This window comes from Pogona vitticeps, chromosome 6 (genome assembly GCF_051106095.1).
Source record: "Pogona vitticeps strain Pit_001003342236 chromosome 6, PviZW2.1, whole genome shotgun sequence".
In the NCBI taxonomy this organism is placed as follows: Eukaryota; Metazoa; Chordata; class Lepidosauria; order Squamata; family Agamidae; genus Pogona; species Pogona vitticeps.
In genome coordinates this window covers 98,860,474-98,882,240 of record NC_135788.1, presented here as the reverse complement: position 1 = coordinate 98,882,240, position 21,767 = coordinate 98,860,474, and the positions used below count along the sequence as shown (strand labels likewise).

Here is a 21,767-nt window from a genome sequence, read left to right as displayed (position 1 = left end):
CATAGCCCATGAGCTCCAAACCACTAGACCATTCTCTCTTCCATGTTCCTGTTCTGGAAAATAAGTAAGAAACTCAAAAAAATTTTAAGAAGTCCCACTCTAAACTGTGTGGCTTACTTCGACAGGCATAACTAGAGGACTTCAGCTTTACTGTTTTTAATATAACACTTGCTAAATTATTTTTTAATATTTGTATACTTACTGTTTTAGCTTTTAAATATTTTATTTTTAATTATGTAAGCTGCCTTGGGTCCTTTTAATGAGAAAGGGTAAAAATAAATAGATATTTAAATTTACATATAAATTTATGTAAAATATATATATGATAGCTTGTGAAAAATGCTCAAACAAGTTCTCTTAACACACTTGAACATATTTGCAGAAAATTAAAATGTATATTTAAATATGAATGTCATCCACAGGTATGAATAGACTTGAATTTAGACTCAGCTTTGAAAAAAATTAAATTGGGGGAAAAATCTTGACCTTGCCAGCTAGTTTGTCAACATTTGTGCTTAAAATTTTAATTTACAATATTCAGGCCTAAATTCCATTGTTACTTCCAACTAGAGTTGATCCATTGAATCAATGGAATTTTGATAAGCCAACCAATGGAATGTTGGTAGATCAAAGGGATTCATCAATGGGTATGTCCTTTTGATTCAATTTGGTTATATGTGATCTTCCTCAGTATGCCAACTGATGAACACAATCCACTATACATCAAATGGGAAGAATGACTATTTATCTCAGAAAGTAATTATGAGAGATGGTGGGGCACATGGATCCGGATAAAGCTCCAAGAGTTGTTGCAATGGCCTCCCATGGAAACCAATGGACAAATTGGTAGCAACTAATTCAAGGCAGGTTGCCTTCAGTGAGATTTAGTCACAGCTGATTTCTAACTGAATTGCTACTGTTTTTTTTAAAGTATGGAGGCCAGTAAAGATTTAAAAAACATTTGCAAATGATATCACACATCCTTTCCAAAGCACCTTTGACTGGAAACAACTCCACAAAACAACAGAAATCACACCACCCACCCAACAACAATATACCAAAAAGTTCACAACACCACTGATTTAATCTCTCTTTTTTTACTACTTAGAAAAGAACAAGCCCACGTGTTAGAAAACACTCAAAAGAGTTATTTGGCCCTTGCTACCAACCCAGTTTTCAAGTCAAATAAAATAGAATAAAATCCCCAAATGCCCCTAAACGCAGGTGTAACAGTAGAACGTGCAACCCAAAAAAAAAAAAAAAAAAATCTGTCCCTCTCCCATCTCTTCTGTTGGTGTTCCCGTCTCCTAAACCAGTTAATCCGTCTCTCAAGAGAATCAGAGATCTCTCTGCTTTTGGCACCCACCTCCCCTCCAACGTGTACATGCGTGTGTGTGCGTGTGTTATTTCCCCCTCCATGAAAAACTGGGAGTAGAACAGAGGATAAATGAGTGTTGAGGGCGCGTTTATTTTCTCATCCTCCTCCTTTCTTTCTTTCTTTCTTTTTCTTTCTTTCTTTCTGAAGTATAAGATAGAAAAGAAAGGGACAAGCGATACGAGGGAGAGAAGGGGGGGGGGTTAAGAATCTGTTTTGCCTGCGAGGCAATATTTCTGGAGCCAATCGGAATGTAGCATCCACCCTTCCCTACTCCCTAATTAAAGGGTTTAACCAAGCTGGCTGGGTTGGATTTCTTACACATCTTTCCCTGGAGGAGGAGGAGGAGGAGAGGACAGGAAGGCAGCCGGCGCGGTAGAAGCAGGAGCTGCAGCAAACAACTATTTACTGGAGCAATGACTGACTAAGCCTACTCAAGAGGAGGAGGAAGAGGAGGAGAGGTGGAGAGCATTAACCTCCCTCCCTCCCCCCAGCGCATACACACGACCTCTTGAACACGCGAATCTTGCACACTCTGGTTGGTTTGGGGGTTTCTCTTTTCTTCCTCTTGTTTTGAGTCGCGGTGGTCGTTCCCTTTTGGTGGGGCTTTTCTCCATCATGAGCGGATCCTTCGATAAGAAGATCACGAGCATCTTGACGGACATCTCGAGCTCCCTCAGCTGCCATGCGGCCACCAAGGACTCCCCCACCTTGCCCGAGTCGTCCATCACCGACCTGGGTTACTACAGCGCCCCGCATAACCAGCACGAGTATTATCCCAGCCAGTCTTACGCCTCGCAGCCGATGAATCATTATGCCTACCACCCCCAGTTTAATCTCAATGGCATCGGGACCCCTGGGACGTACTCCCCTAAATCTGATTACCCCTACAGCTCCTCATACAGGCAGTATGGATCTTTCCGCGACCAGCAGCTGCCTAGTCAAGAAACAGGTAAGAAAGTCCTTGACCGGTAGTTCTTTTGGTTTTCATAGCCTTCCAGAGTGAAGCTAAGATTATGTGAAGTTGAATGCTTGATGTGTAGAACTTTTTTTGGGGTGGGGGAGGAGAGAAATTTGGATTTGATGCTTTTTTTCTTAGATCCCCTGAAATGCAGATCTATTCCCCTAAAAACATTTTCACTTACAGAGTCAATGGGCAGATATACTTTGGCAATATATTTCCAGAAAGTATTGTTGTATCCAAGTATTGGACAGTATACAAAGTTGTGCTAGCGGGCGACAGGTACCTTTTCCGGAGCACGGAGATGCAACCGTAAGCGAAGAACCTCTAGGGGAGGTGACATATCTGGAGTCTCCATCTATCCCACTCACCCCTCACTTATGCCCTTCAGGGTTCGCTCTTGTTCTCTGTTTTGTCCAGCACTTGAACATATCACTTGCCCCATCAATAAAAGTTCTCTCCTTCAGCATTAATGAGCTGAAACTAGGTTCCCAGTATTGTGACTCCGAGGAAGTACACGCACACAAACACAAAACACACCCACTCACCAAGAATGACTGCTAAGACCACCTAAGAGGGGGGAAAACCTGCCTGCTATTTTTATTCCACCAACATTTGCCAAAAGAAAAGAGAGGGAGACAGAGAGAGAGAGAGAGAGAGAGAGATGGATGGATTTCATTCTTATGTGGATTCCACTCTTGCATAAAGGTAGCTGTGAAGATCTTGGAAGTTTGGAATGTTTAGTCCTTGACAAGGAGGCAGATTTTCTGCAACAGAAGACTGCACAGTTTCTATGTGGCTTATTTCTGAGTAGGCCATACATGGGATTGTGGTGTAGGATTCTGTTCACGCTTTCGCTCCGTTCGGAAGCAGGATGAGAAAAATATAAAGAAGTGGCTTTATGTTTCTCAAAACATTTTGTCCATCATATTAGGAAATCTCTCTCACACACATTTGTATCTTTGCAGATTTAGTCCATGTGCTCCCTTCTTGAATACTAAATTGCTTTATGTTCAGACAGATGATTGTTGCTTTTTGAAAGGAAGAAGCGGTTTAGTATCCCAAAGGTCCATTGGATTTCTTCTTTTCTTCAAAGTTGATTTTGGTATTTTGTTTTCCCCCTTCTTGGGACAAAATAAGGTGGACAATAAAGAGAAAAAGTCCTCTTCCTGCTCCCCTAGCACTGTTCTTCAATAATTTTGTTCTGAGGCCGTTCCTCTCCATAGCTTCTGGTTTGTCTACAGATTTTCGTTTTTTCTTCGAGTGGCTGTTTGTCTCCCACTCACACTAAACAGGCTTGCAAAATTTCCTATTCCACCCCCTAAAATCCTGAAAGACTTGCAGACCAAAATTTGGATTTCTGCGGGGGAGGGCAGTCAGGTTGGGTATGTTGGTTTTTCTAAAAAGGGGAGGGGGAGAATGAGAAGAAAAGGGAAAGATTAAAAGGCAAAAAGAGAAAAACAAGATGGTAGGTTTCTTAAAGCGAAAGCATGGAAGAGAAAGACAACAGTTTTGGTGGGAAGGCAGCCAGCTGAAAGTTGCTTCTCTGTAAACATGTTTAGAAAAGGGGGTGATGAGGTGAGAAAAGTTTCTACCTCCAAATAAAACTTTTCATGTCTGTTTTTTAAGTTAAGAGACCAAAGATGCTGGCAAGTCATTTCAGGCCTAGAATTTACGCCCTCACTCCCCACAAATATTTCAGGAAGGGAACATGGGGGTTGTGTGGTTCTGACTGTCCCTATGTAACCGGACAATCTTCCTGCCAAGGAGAGGAAGAAAAGTATGTTAGGAAGCTGTGAGACAGAAAAATGACGGAGGGAGTTTGTGGGGCAAAAAGAAAAGAAAAGAAAAATAATTTTAAAAGATGAGCTTGATCACAATGGAAGAAGCACGGAGGAGTCAGATTCATCAGGCAGAAAGTTTGAAGCAGAGCAAAACCAGCTAGGCCAGACTTGGTAACATTCCCTAAATTGAGTTAGAAATAGTAATATTTTTGTTTTAAAAATCAGATTTTAAAAAATAAGGAAAAAAAATTAGCAGGCTGTTAGGCAAAGAAATATGAATATAGGAAGCCGAGTAATATAATAAAATAAAATCTATTGGAAGAAAGGATAAATTACAATAAATTATGTGTACACATAAATACATTATGATTAAAACCCAGTATATGCTTACTTGGGAGTAACCTATATTGAACACAGTAGGGCTTGAGCAAACATGGTTATGAACGATCTATTGATCATTCGATCTACATTTTTAATGAAATGCTCCAGAAAAGTATCCTCTTCAATCCCAGATTTTATTCCTCCACCTCCCTACACCAGCTATAACTCTAAATGAAGGAGATTATGAATAAGTTAGTTTTGTTTGTGGAGAATCGGGGTGCGATGGGATTGAGGTAAATATGTTCTGGAGTTATTTTGTCATTAGATTTTTAGAAATGCTACGGAAAAGGTGTTTGTGATATTTCTTTTGGTCTAATAAAAGTCATATGCTATTATAGAATTAGGATTTTTATTCCCTGTTGGCAGCTGCCTTGTTTTAAAAATAGGTAGATCATTGAGCGGTGAATCGTGGCTCTTTAAAGCCATAGTCGAGCTTGATCTATTGACATATTCTTCTTGTCGGGAGCTAGTTAGGGTGTTAGATGCCTCCTTGGGATACAAAAGCTGTACAACCGAGGAAAGAAAAAAGATCCCAAACTGGAGATCAAAATTATTTTGATGTTATGATAATGAGAATACGTCTCTTTATAAGTTTATTTAAAAGGGGGCTGTGGCATTATTCTTAAGTTTTCATTCATTCTCATCTCCAGTTGATGACTGAAAATTCTGATCTCTCTGTTTCTTGAATATACCTTGATCATCCAAATGATAAGATCAATTTTCACAAAGGTCAGAGTGTAGAAGTTCCAAGTGATTCCAGTTTTAGTATCAACCCGAGACATTGCACTGCTTTTTGACTTTAATGTTGTTATTTTCCTTCCCTGGTGTCTTCCTTATACTTGCCCCCCCTCCCCGATTCTCCAGTTTCTGTGAAAGAAGAACCTGAACCAGAAGTGCGGATGGTCAATGGAAAACCCAAAAAAATCAGAAAGCCGCGCACGATTTATTCCAGCTACCAGCTGGCTGCCTTGCAAAGGAGATTTCAAAAGGCGCAATACCTGGCACTGCCAGAGAGGGCAGAGTTGGCTGCACAGCTGGGACTGACCCAGACTCAGGTAGGACTTCAAAGGCAAACTGAGGGAGGGGAGCAGGGAGGGTGGAAGAGAGAGAGAGCGCGCGCCAGTGTGTGTGTAGTTCTGCTCGGCTTTCTGCCTCTGTTTCGGGAAATGTGAATGAGAGAGGATGGAACACCAGCAGCTGTATGGGGCTGTATGGAAGAAGGGGGGAATACCATGAGTTTTAACAACCAGTCAGGGAAAATAAAATAAATTGCCTGTGATAAAAAATAATTACAGGTTTTGGGTTTTCCTCCCATCTTGAAACAAGGCTCCCCCCCCCATTCCATTGTAGCACATACATTGCTTCCTCATTCTCCCATTTCTACAGCACCTACATAGGCTGGAAGGTGACAAACTAACCTTCTTTACACTGGCAAACTAACCTTCTACTTTCCTCTCTTGGTCGTTGCACTAACTATTGATCTGTGCCTTTCAGCCTGAGCAGCTGGAATGTTGATGGAGATTCTTGTGAGATCACAGCAGTGGCTTAGGATGGAGGGAATCAGTCGCAGGGAGGAGTAACAGTGATGTCTTGTAGGACAGCTACAGATCTGAGCAAACAGAAACCATAGATTATCCTAGGAAAAGATGGTGTTGATAGAAAACTGATGAGCAGGGAATGGGGCTAAGACATCTCCCATCCGTGTCATTCCTTTGCTGTCACTAGCCTATTCATATCTAGTTGTGGCTTTGAAATCCAGGATGTTCTGAAGATTGCCCAGAGAGGCAAAGGAGAATTGCTGGGGAAAACATGTGGGTGGAGCAATGGAACTTATCTGGGCAGCTTCCATCTTAGGGTTGTTGTTTTTTTGGCTCGTCCTGAAGCCAAAGAAGCTTGGGAGTCTGAAAGAGGTGGTGGCTGCAGGAGAGGGCAGTGTGGTATAGGAACCTGATTGTTTGTGTGTGGTTAGGCCTTGGAGTGGGGGGGGCATGGCAGTAGGGCCATATGGCCCATACCTCACCTCCCGGTGGGGGGGGGGTTCATTTCAGCCAAGAGTACATGACTGTGTGGCATTACTAATAAGCACTATAATAAACAAACTGGTCTGACCAGATACAGCTAAATAAAATTATACTGTCATGCATTCTTTGGATTTTGTTTTTAAAAAAGTTACTTGTCATTCTTTCCATTAATATATATTTTTACTCCTCTTCCCAAAGGGAGAGCACACCTCCTCTGAACATTTAGAGGACCTAGAGGGCCATTTCAGATTGAAAGTTGTTAATTTCCCGGGATGACAATGCCCACTGGGCCACACTATGTAGTGGATTCTGGGAATTGTAATAATAAAAAAGGATCTGCTCTCAGAGAGTGAGTTCTGCTCACTTTCCAAGTTCTGCTCTCAGAGAGTGTTGGATTGCAGTTTATCCATCCTAGCCAGCAAAGCCAATGGAGAAGTCTGAGGGTGGATGAAGGAAGCTAAAGCTGAGAGTTAGAGAGAACTTGAATGACCAGGTGTAAAACGAGATAAAGTTTTTGCACTTTTCATGGGTGTGTCAAATGAGGGTTTCAGCAGTTGTGACAATTGTGGGACATCTTATGCCAGATAAATGCTCCCTGGGTAACAAAGAGCTGGCTAGATAGCTTAGTGGTTTAGGTATTGGGAGTTTGATTCCCCAGTGTGGCCTTGGGCAAGCTGCACAGTCCCAAGATGCCCTTATAAGAATGGAATGGAAAACCATTTCTGATTACTTTCTACCTATAAAACCCTTAAAAGGATTGTCATAAGTCAGAACTGATTTGATGGCACACAATTATTACTATTATTAGTAAGGAAAACTAAAGTGGAAAAAATATGATAGTGCTGTAGCCAGTCTGTCCGTTTGAACTATGGTTCCTCTAGATATGAGAAGTTACTTGCTTTTTACTACAGCTCCTAGAAGACATCAGCAGACATGACAGTTTCCAGAATTCCTTAGCCAATATGGCTAGTAGGCATGCTGACTGGAGGTTTTTTGACATTACTCTGTTGACTGGGATATTCCTAGAGTGGTCGTTCAAAAGGATAACTTTCCCTTATCTCCCTCTCTCTTTCCTTAATTGTATACAAACTCTAATGCTTTGTGTGGTTGTTTGGGAGGAATCAAACTTCTTAATAGGACTTTTCAGATAATGTGCATGATGTATTGGTTTGCCCATCTACTATCTCATTGATGTGCACTTGAGAGCTATTGCGGTGTACATCTAAACCAACATGAATGGGATCAGACTGTACATATTTCTGATTTTGTTGTGTTTTTCTCGTATGAGCTAAAAAAAGTGTGCGGAGATAGACATTTCTTTCAAAAATGTTGACATCATCCTTTTCCTTGAGTCAGAGGTGAAGAATAGGTAGCCTTCTGGATGTTCATAGATTCCAGTTCCCATCAGCCTTAGCTAACATGACCAATGGTGAGAAATGACAAGAATTGCAATTCTTTTTTTTAATGTGGCCAGTTGTTTGAGCCACTTCTAGTCAGAGCTTGAGAAAGTAGTATTTCTTTTCCTACAGCACCAAGAGTTCTGCATACTGTAGCCCAAATAAGTTAAAATTTCAGACTCTTAATCTAGATTTCACTATAAAATACAACCTAAATAAAATCTATCTTTGGTTTTTTTATGAACTTCATTTGGCAAGTCTTGACCAGCTCCAAGGTAATCTCACCAGATCTTCCATTCCATGTATATTCCATTGTCTTTGGTTTTCTATCAGAGACAGGAATAATAACCAAACCAAGTTTAACATAGTTTTTAATTATTTCAGAAGAAGGAATGAATTCAGGGAATAAGACATAGTTGACAGATGTCAAGTCTCAACTGGATAGTTTTGGTTTATTGCTGCATTACACCGAATAAAACTTTAAAAAAAAATTAGACCCAGGGTTTACCACAGCCTACTTTTCATTCTAGGGTGTAGATTCAGAATTCTAGAAGTTACAAGGAGAAAAGAAGCATCTGAGCATATGCAAAATATCTTCTGTTTGCCCACAGTTTTCTTCAGACTGTTTTTAAGCCCTTGGTGTGAAGAGGCAAAGTTTTGTGCCAGAGGTTTGAATTCAAATCCTGCCGTTTCTTTCCCTTCAACCCTGTTTTGAAATGAACTACTTTCTGTAAGTTGGAAATTGGCTCAGTTATGTTTTCTTACATCAGTAATTGGTAAAACTTACCAAGTTGGAAAACGTTTGGAACTTCCATTCTCAAACACTTTCCCGATGTCAGACTTAAATAACTAATGACTAACATGAAGTCCATTTAATGTTGTAAGCATGGTTGCATATCCATTCAGCACATAGTGTCCTGGGGGCCTAATGCTCAAGTAAATATGTGTAGGACCACAATTTTACTCTTAAATAAAGGAGGGAGAGAATCTTGGCTGGTTCTTTGGTGGGTTCATTTAAGAATACAGAGGAATTCTGGATTCTTTAAGATCAGGGATTTGAGGGACCCTCTGGCCCTTGAGATATAGTTAGATTCCAACTCCTGTCGGCTCCAGACAGCATGGCCTGTAGTAATGGGTGCTAGGAGTATCTGAAGAAGCACCAGTCGTACTGGCAAGCTGGTTAATAATAATCATCTTAGAATGGCTGAACTGGATGTATCCTGATGGATCATCAAGTCCAGTCCCTTTCAAGGAGGCACAATGGGGTATCAGACTTCCAACCTCTAGCTCTGCAGGCAGATACCTAAACCACTGAGCTAGCTGTAATCTAAAAAGTAATTTTTCCAGTTGCTTGTAGAGCTCCTTCTTTAACTTCTTACTGAGGAAGGATCTAAGAAACTCCTCATGTACACCAAGGGGAATTCTGTTCTCTCTCCTATTTAAGATTCAGCTTCAGAAGCAGCCTGACCCAGTTACTGTAGCTGCAGTTTGGGGAAGTGAGAGGCAATAAAGTAACTTCTACTGTTACCAGCAGACACATCACTGGAAGGCACTACAGTATGTAGGACTGGCCTCTCCCTCTGCCTTCAGGGCAAACACAGAAGCCCCTATTTGGACACTCAAAAAAAAAAAGGGGTTAACATGAAAGCACGAGTTTTCCCAGAAAGTGAGGAACAGCCTGAAGAGGAAAGCCTCTCTGCTCCGCATGGAATCTTTTCCTGCAATGGGGAATCCCGAAAAATCACATTTCTCAGATTCACATCACAACAGAAAGGGGACTGGTCTGGAACATCCTTCCTGCTCATACTTTCAAATTAGCTCTTCTTGGAACTCCTGAATAGGGCCACAGACCCATTTCCTTGCCTCTCTCACTAAAAAACAACCCAGCCCTCAAAATATTTTCCTTTTCTAGGCCAAGGCCTGATTCTGGAATATGTACTCAATTCTAGAAGACTCCTGGGCATGTGTAAGAGTGCCATTCTATAATCAGTGAATGACGGCATTGCTTTCCCCTCATGAATATGTGGGATTAGTGAAAACAGGAAAATTGGAAATTGGGGCATTTTTTTTTCAAAAAGGGTGGTTGAGAAAGAAGAAATCAACTATAAGGGATGTCTTCCCACAAGGGAGGAAATATTTTGATTCTGGTCTCACCATGGAGGAGCAGATTTCATGATCATTTCCTCCTGTGTGAGTGGACTCTTCAAGGCTTTTTTGTTTTGTTTGTTATTGTGTCTTAGCACCACAAAATGTATTCACACATGTGGGGATGACACTTATCTCACACTGGCACAACCTGCTTTTCCAAGGTTTTTCCAGGGTGGAGAGGCAGAAGAATATCTGGCCCCACTTGAAAAGCATCCTCGTCACCAGTTTACCTTGCTTAAAGCATCTGGCCAGAGGTGGGCCACCGTGTCCAACGATGGTCAAGATTCAAAGCTTCTGACTGTGGAAAAAAGCTTGAAACAGTTCACTGTAACTCCCCAGACCTCCCACTGAGCACATTCATTGCCATTTTGTTTGAGAGTAGCTCCAAATTAAATTTTCAAAGCTGGAAAATGTTTAGTGCGAATGCCTCTTTCCATGGATAGTTTGAGTTTGGAGAAGATCTGAAATGGACATTTTCATGTATTTGAAGATGCAAAAAAACCCCATCCGCTTGCCGCTTGTTAAAGATACATTGTTAAGGCAGCTAAAAGGATTGCACTGATTAGAATATTAAAAGCAATACAGAACTCCTTTAAAAGCAATACAGAACTCCTTTAAAACTGGCAAGTTTTATTTGGTGTGTGCTTTTATGAACCGAAGCCTGCAAACATTTATGTCAAATTAAACTTTTTAGTGATGCTAAAAGTCTCTTTGTTAACAGTTTTTGCTGCAACGGACCAACACAGCTACTCGAAAATGAAGTACCAAGGAAGTCCTCTTAAGTATTAGCTTAAGTAAAATAAGAGGTATCATGTACATTTTTTTATTAAATTTTAAATTAAACAAAGCTTGGACATTTTTACTCTTATTTCTTTTTCCAGAAACCTTTAGGAAGCATGGTTATCTAGGGGAAATCACTGTGACCTGTAATTGAGAATGTGGTGTTTAATAATAATAATAATAATAATAATAATAATAATAATAATAATAATAATAATAATAATAATAATAATAATAATAATAATAATAATAATAATAATAATAATAATAATAATAATAATGTGTTGTCAACTAAATTCTGACTGATAGTGATCCTTTTCAGAGTTTTCTAGGTAGAGAATATCCAGAAGTGATTTCTCTTTCCCTTCTTCTGGAGGTATCAAAGGAGTACAGCTCACCCAAGGCTACACAGGTTGGCTCTTCTACCAGAAGTCACAGTGGGGCATAGAACTCACAACTTCTGGGTCAGAAGCTAGATACCTAACCCTTTATAAATACTTAGATTAGAACACTGTGCGTGTTGCCTTCCATGTTGTGAGCTTGGGCCAACCAGACTTGGCTTTGCCTGTTTTGAACCTTGGGTGCCTTCCACATTCAGATGAAAAAGGCGGCTCTCCTTGGCCTTCTCCTTGAGAGGCCTTCCTCCTTAAACAGGTCACTGAGGGAGTGTTGAAGAAGCTGGGTTGGAATGCAAAGCCAGCCAAACACCTCGACAACAAGGCTTCTTAATTGCCTTGATCTAAATAAGGCAGCGTGCTTGCGTGCTTCCGGGTTCAGATGCACTGAGAGTGTGGAATAGTGGTGAACACCTGAAGATGTCAAAAACTGCACCCAGTAAAATATTCTTAGGAGGAATGGATGAGTTCCCCCCCCTTCACTGATATGGACATTGACAGCTCCATGATGGTTAGGAAGGATGATAGTTAGGATCAGTTTGGCTGAAACACTGGGGGTATTTTTTTTGCTTTGCGTTGCTTGGGTCACTACTTTGAGTCATCTGGAGCGCTTAGCCATATACAGGATGGGGTTTTGCTCATGTTGAAACTGAGAGCTATGTGATCATGGAGCCAAGAATTTCCCCCAAGGTCAGCTTGGCTCTTGACCAAGGGAGATGTTTGACTTCTCCTCCAGAGTAGTGCTTGGCTCACTTGCCTGAGTCATCTGGAGCAATTTTGCTTGGCGTCCACCTGCTGTTGGCCTAAAATGCATTGTGTGGCTTGGGTTGCGTTGGCCATCTGTCCCTGCTGTGGTCCCTCCAGACACATGGACTACAAAACTCATAACTCTTATGCAGTGGTGGACAATAGGATCTGTAGTCCAAAACATCTGGTAAATACCAAGTAGGGGACTGTTGGCTTGGGCTGATTTCAGAACGGGGTGAGCCTTCTCCATTGTGACCTGTCAGTAAATACAAATGTACACAGGTTGGTTTTACTCAAAAGAGGCACAGTGGGGAATTAAATTCCCAACCTCTGGCTCTTCAGCCAAATGCCTAAACCACCAAGCTATCCAGCCAGCTATGAGTAGATGTAAGTGTAATAAGTAACTAAATAAATTAGACCAGAAATGGGGGACTTGTGACCTTCCATGTGGTCACCACTGGCTAGGCCTCATGGGCATTGCAGTCCAATGCCATCTGGAGGGCCATCATTCCCCTGATGGTCACTGATGGTTTAAGACAGAGGTTATGACTACAATTCCCATCATCTTAGTTCATTGGCCACGCTGGCTGGAGCTGATGGGACTTTAAATACAAAACATCTTAAGGCCCAAAGTTTCCAGTGCCTGGCATATTATTCCCCATTGTTGATCGGATCACAGTACAAAATACAAGTTAGCTTTCAGTATACAATACAGGTCACTCAGGGGAGCCTATGGGCCTACACATGCTTTTGCACACTAACTTTCATAAATCCCAGGCATCAGCCTAGGCAGTGGCCAGGACAGATGGGATATGTAGTCCACTCACATCAAGATGGCTACGTGTTTGTCCTTTGTGCTCCAGTTGAAACGTCCTGTGTTATTTTCTTCCACAAATGCTGTAGCTGTTCTCTCCCTGTCATAAGGATTTATGGGCTGGGATTTTTTTAGTGTAAGCTGGAGGAGGTGAAGTATTGAGTATCACTTCACTTTTCAAAACCTGCCTTAAAGCAGACTGAGGTACACCATAGGAGTCTCCTCTGTGGCAAACACTTAATAGGATTTTTTTTCTAAGGAAAGAGGAATGGCCACGAGGACCGCTTTTGGACATGAGGGGGAGCTGTTTCTTCAGTCTGGGTGGACTTCAGAAATATCGCTGGTTTCGATCTCAGACTAGGCAATCAGTGTGTCTCGCTGTTCATTTCCTGGTCTCGACTTGTGCTCTTGCTCCTCCTCTCTGTCAGGGAGGTGGGCAGGTTTTGTGTCCTAGTCCCAAGGTCATATCTTTGGGTCTAAGTTTCAAGTCCCTGTTAAAAAGGTTTCCCCCGCAGAAAAATGAGAGGGGGTGGATGGGGTCTGTGTGTGGGTAAGGAGGTCTGAGGATTGTGAACCACCAAGGACAGCTTGCTGGTTGAAGCCAGAGCTGATCCTCCAGACAAACCACCCCAATAGATGACAAAATGAAAACGCAGGAAAAACACACAGAGCAGTTGTATATATTCCTCCTCCTTTACCTCCTCCCTTTAGCCAGACCACCCTTGTGCTTGAAGTTGTGGCCAATAGGAAAAAATGCTGAGCCTGCTTGCTTTCCCTCACCCCTCAACCCCCCCCCACCCTCTCGAAAACCCCGCCTCCCTGGCAGGACCTCCGTCTCTGCTGTTTGCCACCATTTGAGTGCTTCTCCTGCAGGTGTCCATTAAGAGACTCGAGACTCAAAAACAAGACTTGGAAAAATGGATCTGAGTCACAAGTTGAGTCCCATGTTGAGTTGCTGGTGTGACTTAATTAGGGCTTGTCAGTGAGTTGCAAGTCCCCATACCTGCTTTCTGTTTTCTTAAAACACACACACACACACACACACACACACACACACTTATTAATAGGTATTCCATTGATTTTACATAATCCCTCCCTTCTGCTTTTCCATATCAGTTTTCTAGGTTGGAATACTGTTTGAGATCAGATCCTCAATAGTTTCTTTGCCCGTTCTCATTCACTGCAGTAGAGGTTGGCAGGAGAATTTCCAGGTGGGCTGTTGTGTCTTGTGTAAGAAATAGGGACCTCCAAGGAATTGATTAATCATTGCAAAGTTGCATTCTCTCTCTCTCTGTCTCTCTCATTCACAGACAAGTCATGCATATCTAAATTTGTCTTAATTCATGGAGCAACTGTCACTTCATTGAATCTCTGCTCTGGGTGCTCCAACCCACTGATTCCTCTTTGCCCTTTCACATAGCTGGGAATCATAGGATGCATCTGGAGAGGGCAGATGTGGACAGCACCAGGTTGGAGTACATCAGTCTAATACATATAAACCGTCTCCAGAGATTGGAAAGGTCATCTTTTTTGGACTACAACTCCCAGAATCCCTCAGTTCAGCATAACAACTGGGAGATTACTGGGAGCTCTATTCTGAAATCTCTGGCGCTCTTTGCAACAGCTTTGACTTGAGTTCAGGTAGTCTGATTAATCTTGAAGGTCTCGCAGCTCATCATTTCACTGCTTAATTAAGCAGCAAGCAGCAAATACTTAAGTAAACAGTGCCTTTTAATATATTAGAAAATGACTTTTCACATAGTAGGATCTGGTTGCTAGCTAGGCAGCTCCAGTAACCCACACAACTCTTGAGTTCTCCCCACCTCCAAAATAGGATGGTGGATTTCTCAATGCAATACAAAAGGCTCTATCCTGTTGCCAAGCTTTCCTTCTTCCTTGTTTTGATTACAAAGAGTTTCTTTTTCTCTCCTCTTCACATCACCCTTGTTTGCTCCCTTGCTCACCCTTCCCACCCACCACCCACTTTCTCCCATTCTTCCTGTGTTCTTCCTCTGAAGTGGGACACAGATGGAGTCATAGAGGCCAAGTAGAACTATTGGGAGGTTTACCAGCCCACTGGGGCCGCCTTTCTAGCCCTGCCCTAAGTTTCATCATCATCACTGTCCTCGTCCTCCTCCCAAACTTGACTTGAAAGACTTGTCAACTCTTCCAAGCAAGGTTGTGTCACCTGGACTTTTTGAAAAAGTGTTTAGAGCTTGGGAAGGTGGCTTTGGGTGGGTGGGTTGGTTGGGGGGGGGAATTGGACTACAACTCCCAGAAGCTAGCAGGCACCATCACCATGCAGACTATGGAATGCTGGGACCTGTAGTCTCCACAACAAATTTTCTAAATTCTGAAGACACCCCAGAGTATTGTATTTTGTTTAACAACTCTCAGAATAGACATTATTGTTTGAAAACGGATAGCAGTGGAATTTCTTCCTGATTTGTGCGACCAGAGAATGGGAGTAGGAAGCATCCTCCAGGAATCCTTATTAGATTATTTAATTGTTCATTTCTTTTAACCTCACCTTTCTCTAGGGACCTCAGAGGAGAGTATATAGTAACTATTCCAATATTATCCTCGTAACAATCCTGTGATGTTAGAACATCTGAGTGATGGGTGTGTGGCCAAAGGGCATATGACCACCCAGCGGTACTTTCCAACCTTATATCTCCAGATGTTCTTGGACTACAACTCCCAGAAATCCTGGCTAGCACAGCTAGTGGTGAAGACCTCTGGGAGTTTTAGTTCAAAAACATCTGGGGACCCAAGGTTGGGAACCATTGCAGTAAGCTTTGTGGCTGGGTAGGAATTTGAATCCAAGTCTAATATTCCAGTGGTTCTCAGCCTTGGGTCTCCAGATGTTCCTGGACTGCAGTTCCCCACTAGCTATATCGGCCAGGTTGTTTAGGAGTTGTAGTCCAAAAACATCTGGGGACCCAAGGCTGGGAACCATTGTGATATTCTGGACTGAAAATGAGGGAAAAACATTTTGTGGAAGTTTGACATCTGGGATTGCCAAGCAGTTAAGATTGGAAGATGTCTTAAAATCTGATTTGTTGTTTTTTGTAAATAATGTTTTTAAATATTTGTAGATATAGTTTCACATTTTAATTGGTATGTTTTTAATGGTGCGTTTAAGTATTTTTAATACACCACCTTGGGTCCTCATGAGGAGAGAAAGATAGGATAAGAATTAAGTAAATAAACAAAATAAAAATATTGATGGGGAAAAGGCAAGGTCTCTTCAGCTTTACTTTTAGAATCCCTTTGGCACAGATTCCTCACAACCCTATAAGTGCAGTTTTTCACCTGTTTTGTTCTCTCTCCTTTTTTCCCTCAGGTAAAAATCTGGTTCCAGAATCGAAGGTCCAAGTTCAAGAAGCTGTACAAAAATGGAGAAGTCCCATTAGAACACAGCCCAAATAACAGTGACTCCATGGCCTGCAATTCTCCACCCTCTCCCACCCTCTGGGACAATAACACCCACAACAACCCAGCGAACAGGAGCCAGTTACCCCAGCCACTCTCCTATAACTCCCCACCAAACTACTTGGAAGACCACAATTCTTGGTACCATCATCAGAGCCTGAGTGGGCCTCACATACAACCGCAAGGACCTCCACCTACGTCGGGCTCTATGCATCACCCATCTCCCGGGCCGCCTCCTCCTCCCAATCCTGGAGCAGTCTATTAAAACCTCTTTTGCCTTCTTAGTGAAACTGGTAGAGCAAGGCAAAAAAAGAGAGAGAAAGAATGAGAGATTGAGAGAGAGAGAAGGCGGGAGGGAGACAGAAAGAGACAGCGACACGTCAATACTCTTTGATGTGTTTCGTACGACATGTACCCATTCCATCCTGTCTCAGGAATAAACTGAACTGCAACAGGATCAAAACACTTGAGAGATCATTGAACAGCAAGAGGAGGAGGAAAGGGAAAGGTGGACGGAATGAGGGGAGGTGCGTGGTCCATGTTGTATGTCAACCAGATAGGTTTTACCTAGAAACTACCTTACCAACCAACCCCTGCTTCCTGCGTGGGCTGCCTATGGGCAGTTTTGCCTCTCCATCAACACTATTAGGTTCGTTTAGAAGACAAGTATTTGGGAGCCTCTTTGCTGGACTGGAAAAGAGCCAGAATGCACACAGCACAACTTTGGGTTTCCAGGAAGACACACTAGAACTGGTTTTCTTGATCCTTCTGTTTTTGCTTTGTTTATTTTGTTTTGTTTTTATTCATGTCCCCGGATAAAGCTGTTTCAAGAAGGATCTTCTTGGAGGGTTGAGTGATGTCTGGCAGGGCTTCAAACACCGATCAGTGTTATCCATGGCAGGAAGATGATTTCTGTCATTAGTCTTCTTTACAGCTTAGGAATGGGGAGCAGCTGGTGAAATCCATCTTTCTCTTATTCTTCCATGGAAATAATAATCCCCTTAAAACAACAAAGAGTGGCAGGTATCAGCAACTTTTACCATCTCTCAGTCCATGTATCTATGTTTTGTAATATGTTTAGGATTAAATTCAGGTTTGTTTGTTTAAAAAAAAAAGAAATGTAGAAGTTATGCAGAACCGGACAGTATATAGTGTTAACATAGTGCTATTGTAGATCCTGTGGTCAAGGAGGATGCAAAAGAGGCCAGAGTACCATGGAAAAAGTCAGTTCTGGTGCTGGTGGTGACTATTTCAGGTTTACATTACGTAGAAGTCCTCTGAACAGTGTATACATCGCTACAATTAGAAAAGTCAGTAGGAAGCCTTGGGGCCAGTTTTTCAACTGGTAGTAATCTGAAGATCAAATGAAAGAAAATAGAAGTTCTGTCCCTGGTTGGATCAGTCCTGGTTTAATTGGAAGGAAAGATTTGGGAGCCATATACTCAGGTAGTATAAATTGTTGGGCAAAGGAAAGAGATCTGCTAGCAAGAGGGTAAAAATGAAAAAAAATATGATCCCTTTTACATTACTGGCAATCCACCAGCTCTTTTCTGAGAATATTCTATTTACACAGGACTGGGGGGTTTAAAGATTTGGTTCCTTGGTTTACACCAGCCTTTTTGGGGGGGGGGTGAGTGGAGGTTTTACCTAGAGGAGAAAGAAAAGGGAGAGGATTTGTCTAAATTATAATGGGTTGTTCCAAGTTTTCATCAAGTAAAATCTTGCAAATCCTATACCCAATTCCTTATAAGTAAGCTCCCTTGAACTCACTGGGATTTACTTTGGAATAGGCATGTGTAGGATTGACCTGCAAGAGGTCTGATTTTTTTTAACCCTAAAACACCAAAAACAAACAAAAAATGCAGGATAGAACTGGAAGAAAAAAATATCTGAAGCCTTCACTACTAAAATCTGTGTTTTATTCCCACTGAGTTAATAAATGCTGCAGGTTGGTAGCAGAACCAGAGTTTGGAAGAGCTCAAGTTCTGGACTACAATTCACAGAATCCCATATCATCCTGGGAGTTGTAGTCCAAATATTAACTTCCCTGAGTTCAGAGGATCGCAATAGCCAGGCTGCATCAGATACCAGTGTACATGACTCAAGAATTTGATCTTCATTTAAGGTTTCTAAAGGGTTGGATGGGGTAAGAAATGTTTATTTAAAAATTTGGGGAAATATTTAAAATACTTTGGGAATAATTTAAGTTATTTTTTTTAAGATAGAAAAAATTGTGTTTCACTCTAGTTTTGTCATTTTATTGTCAAAGAGGAAAGCTTAGTTTTTAAAGAACCAAAAACAAATCCATCATGAATATTTTTGTAATAAATGAAACTCTGTGTGAAATTTTTTTTAAAAAAAGAGCACAATTTTAATAAGCCTTCTCTTTTGTTGTACAGTGTCAAGGTTGCTATTTATGTTGCCTTGTATAGTAAATAACGAGTGAAAGGTGAGGGGAATGTACATAACGCTGATTTGTATAAAGCTTATTTCAAAATTTTAAAAAAGGTTTAGTTTTGTTTTTCCTTTTTTAATATCTTGGCTTGCAGGGGAAATGGAACGTCTCATTCAGCTGGGGGCTTCATTGGAGATCCCTTTCTGCTTTCATAGTGATCAAAAACTCTCTGTACAATGTTAATAAAATATTTTTAACATCACCGAATAAGTCCTTTTCTCTTCCAAACTGCTGTGATTGAAAAAGGGTGGATCCTGCCAATCTGGATCTGTAAGAATTCTTACTGACACCTTGCATGTCTTGTGCAACAATGACTGTTTCCTTGGAATTCTCCATTTCTCCTTTTGGGTGCACACTTAACATGGAACAAGTAACCTGATCTTTGTGAGAGATGAGCTTCAAGAAAAATTTCAGAAGTACAGTACCATTTTAATGCTAAGAGAAAAACAAGATAAGATGTCTGGCGGCTGATTCTTGTCACTGCTTCTGCAAATGGCAGCTATTAGACAATGTGCAAGGATGGTTTTGAATTTCTAAGATTGACAACTCTGTCTATATGCTGTTTGAAAGGCGGTTTGGTTTGTGCTGTGCCCAGCATTATGCAGATACAAGATCCTCAGACCAAACTTGAATACAATGGACACTGGGATAAGTCCTCCCAGAGGATAGAGAATGTAGGATAGAGAATCAGCTTGCCTGACTGTGGAGTTCTTGCCACAGTGAGCAAGAGAACCAGGTTGTTTTGGAGTAATGCCATCACAGGGTAGCTTGGTTATCAGTATCATCCTACCCAGTGAAGACATGTATCATAAGTAGTTCATATGTCAGAAACACATGCATGGTGACGGCTGTTAGACTGTTATGCATTGTCAAGTTCTATCCAGCTTATGGTGACCCTAGAAGGTATCTGCGTGGTCAAATAATAGTTTGCCCTAGGTATCCCTCAGTGAATTTTCATGGCCTGAAACCACTCTAGCTCTCACATAAATGCTTGTTAACATCTGCTGTAGAGCACATGGCAACATTGCAGTCTACGTACATATCCCACCATCAATATGATCCATTCTAGTCAAGAGTTTGAAAATAACTAGTTACATGTAATGGATGTAACTAGTTATTTGAGGACTAAGCAAGTTGCATTTTAAAAAGAATGAAATCAGTATTTCAAAGGTACTTTTTGGCACTTTTAGTTACTTTCCAGTTACTCCCAGAAATTACTTTTAAAGGACATTTTCTGAAGTCTTTTGACAGAATTTTTTTAAAAAAATTTAATCCTTCATATCAGTCCTAAGTGGCAAGGGAAATATGTCTAACCTGAGCTTGATGTACGTGAAGCTTTAGTAAACAAAGGGTCAGGAAAGGGCTGATAGGAGTTGCAAGGAAAAAATCTGGAGAAACAAAGGGTCCCAATCTCTGTTTAGAAGGAATTGGGGAAGGAAATTTCCAGGAATCAATGTGTTCTGAAAAAGCATACTTCATTAACTAGAAAGAATAGAATATACAGAGTTGTCAGCAAATCCTTTATTTCCAGCTTAACAAGCACCACAGTGTTCTCTAACAGCTGCTAGAAACAATAGCCAGTAAAACCAGAAAAACAGGAAAATATTGTGAGAATAAGGGACTCTGAAAGTGTGTAAGGCGATGTTGAAATTGTGTAAGGTTTCTTGAACAACAAGGTTACACTGACAAGTTTGTAATAATCAGAAGCCAACAGGCAGTCAAAACTCTGGAAACATGCATTTTCAAAGTGTTCACAATAGAAATCTGTACAAGCTAGTTTGTGTGTGTGTGTGTGTGTGTATTTAGCCTTGCTACCCTGTTTCCCCTAAAATAAGTCCTAACCTGAAAATAAGCCCTACTATGATTTTTCAGGATGCTAATCATATAAGCCCTACCCCAAAAATAAGCCCCAGTTAAGTGAAACCCCGCCCTCCGGCATTGTGCAGTAACCAGAAGATGACATGGCTGTATTTGAATAAATGTAGATTATTGTACATGAAAAAAATAAAACATCCCCTGAAAATAAGCCCTGCTGCATTTTTGGAGCAAAAATTAATATAAGACCCTGTCTTATTTTCTGGGAAACACGGTAGTATTTGACCTGATACATTAGATTTCTACATGCAGGGAAGATAAGGTTTTCTTAGTCTGATGTATGGCAGCATTAAAACTTGCAAGTAGGCAAGGCCAATAGGTAGTCTTAAGCATCTTGCTACTAAATCTGAAAATAGGTAGCAAGATGATCCATAACCAGAGCATATTTAGTACGTACCATAGAGTGTTATGGGATGTTCAGGACCTGGGAGAGCTCTAGGAGGACATAGATACTGCCCCGAACTGAGCTCTTCTAAATCCTCTTGCAAATGTCTGGATCAACCAAGTAAGAGCCAGAAGACCCTTACAAGCAATGTTTTCTGATTTGGAATGTTGCATTTCATTTCCACTGAGGCTGGTTACGACATCAATGGGGACCTGCCAAGGAGATGATTGCTCCTTTTCCTTGCAGATAATGTTAATTCACCCCCTCTAAGCAAATGAGTTGTGGACGAAAGCAAGGAGACTTAATAGCATTATCTGATCATCTTGCCCTCTCTCTTATTGTTTCTCTGTAGGCAAATTTCCCGGGGTATGTGAGAGAGTTAATGGGGACAGTGATAGCAATAAGCAGAAGGAGAAGGCACCTTGGCTAAGCCATACTCCAAAGTCTGGAGTTCCCACTGAAATGTGCTTCTAGCTATATTCTGTGCCATCTGAAGTCAGGATTTTCAAGGAAACAAGAGCTTTGGATGGTTTGCTAGGTTGTTGTAGACTGCCGAAGGACGTTTGGGTTCTTTCCTCACCAGGGAAGTCTAAATACTGTAGGTGGGAGACCTGTAGATTAGCTGCTGCATCCCATAACAGCGGATGAGGGATGGAACCAATATAGGCCCTTTGAACTACTGCCTGAAGGTAGGAGGAGTTGGTCAACATCTGCACAATTTCAGCAAATTTGTGTCAGCTGTAAGACCTCAACTGCATGAGCCCTTTCTCATGTTTCAGAGCCAGTCCAAGACAATTGTCACCCAACCCAAAGG

General features: G+C 41.4%; 1 protein-coding gene across 1 annotated transcript; it reads left to right on the top strand.

The window, feature by feature from the left end:
- Positions 1–1,700: 1,700 nt before the first annotated feature.
- DLX3 (distal-less homeobox 3) lies at positions 1,701–18,895 on the top strand. Its single transcript, XM_020793999.3, has 3 exons — positions 1,701–2,327; positions 5,366–5,556; positions 16,150–18,895. The coding sequence occupies exons 1-3, from the start codon at positions 1,994–1,996 to the stop codon at positions 16,501–16,503; spliced, it is 879 nt and encodes a 292-aa protein (XP_020649658.1). The 5' UTR covers positions 1,701–1,993; the 3' UTR covers positions 16,504–18,895.
- Positions 18,896–21,767: the final 2,872 nt, after the last annotated feature.

Bases quoted from the DNA above. Each gene is read 5' to 3' on its own strand.
- DLX3 (XM_020793999.3), top strand. From the start codon at position 1,994: ATGAGCGGATCCTTCGATAAGAAGATCACGAGCATCTTGACGGACATC. The intron at 2,328-5,365 runs GTAAGAAAGTCC...CCGATTCTCCAG, and splicing joins GCTGCCTAGTCAAGAAACAG to TTTCTGTGAAAGAAGAACCT. The intron at 5,557-16,149 runs GTAGGACTTCAA...TTTTTCCCTCAG, and splicing joins TGGGACTGACCCAGACTCAG to GTAAAAATCTGGTTCCAGAA.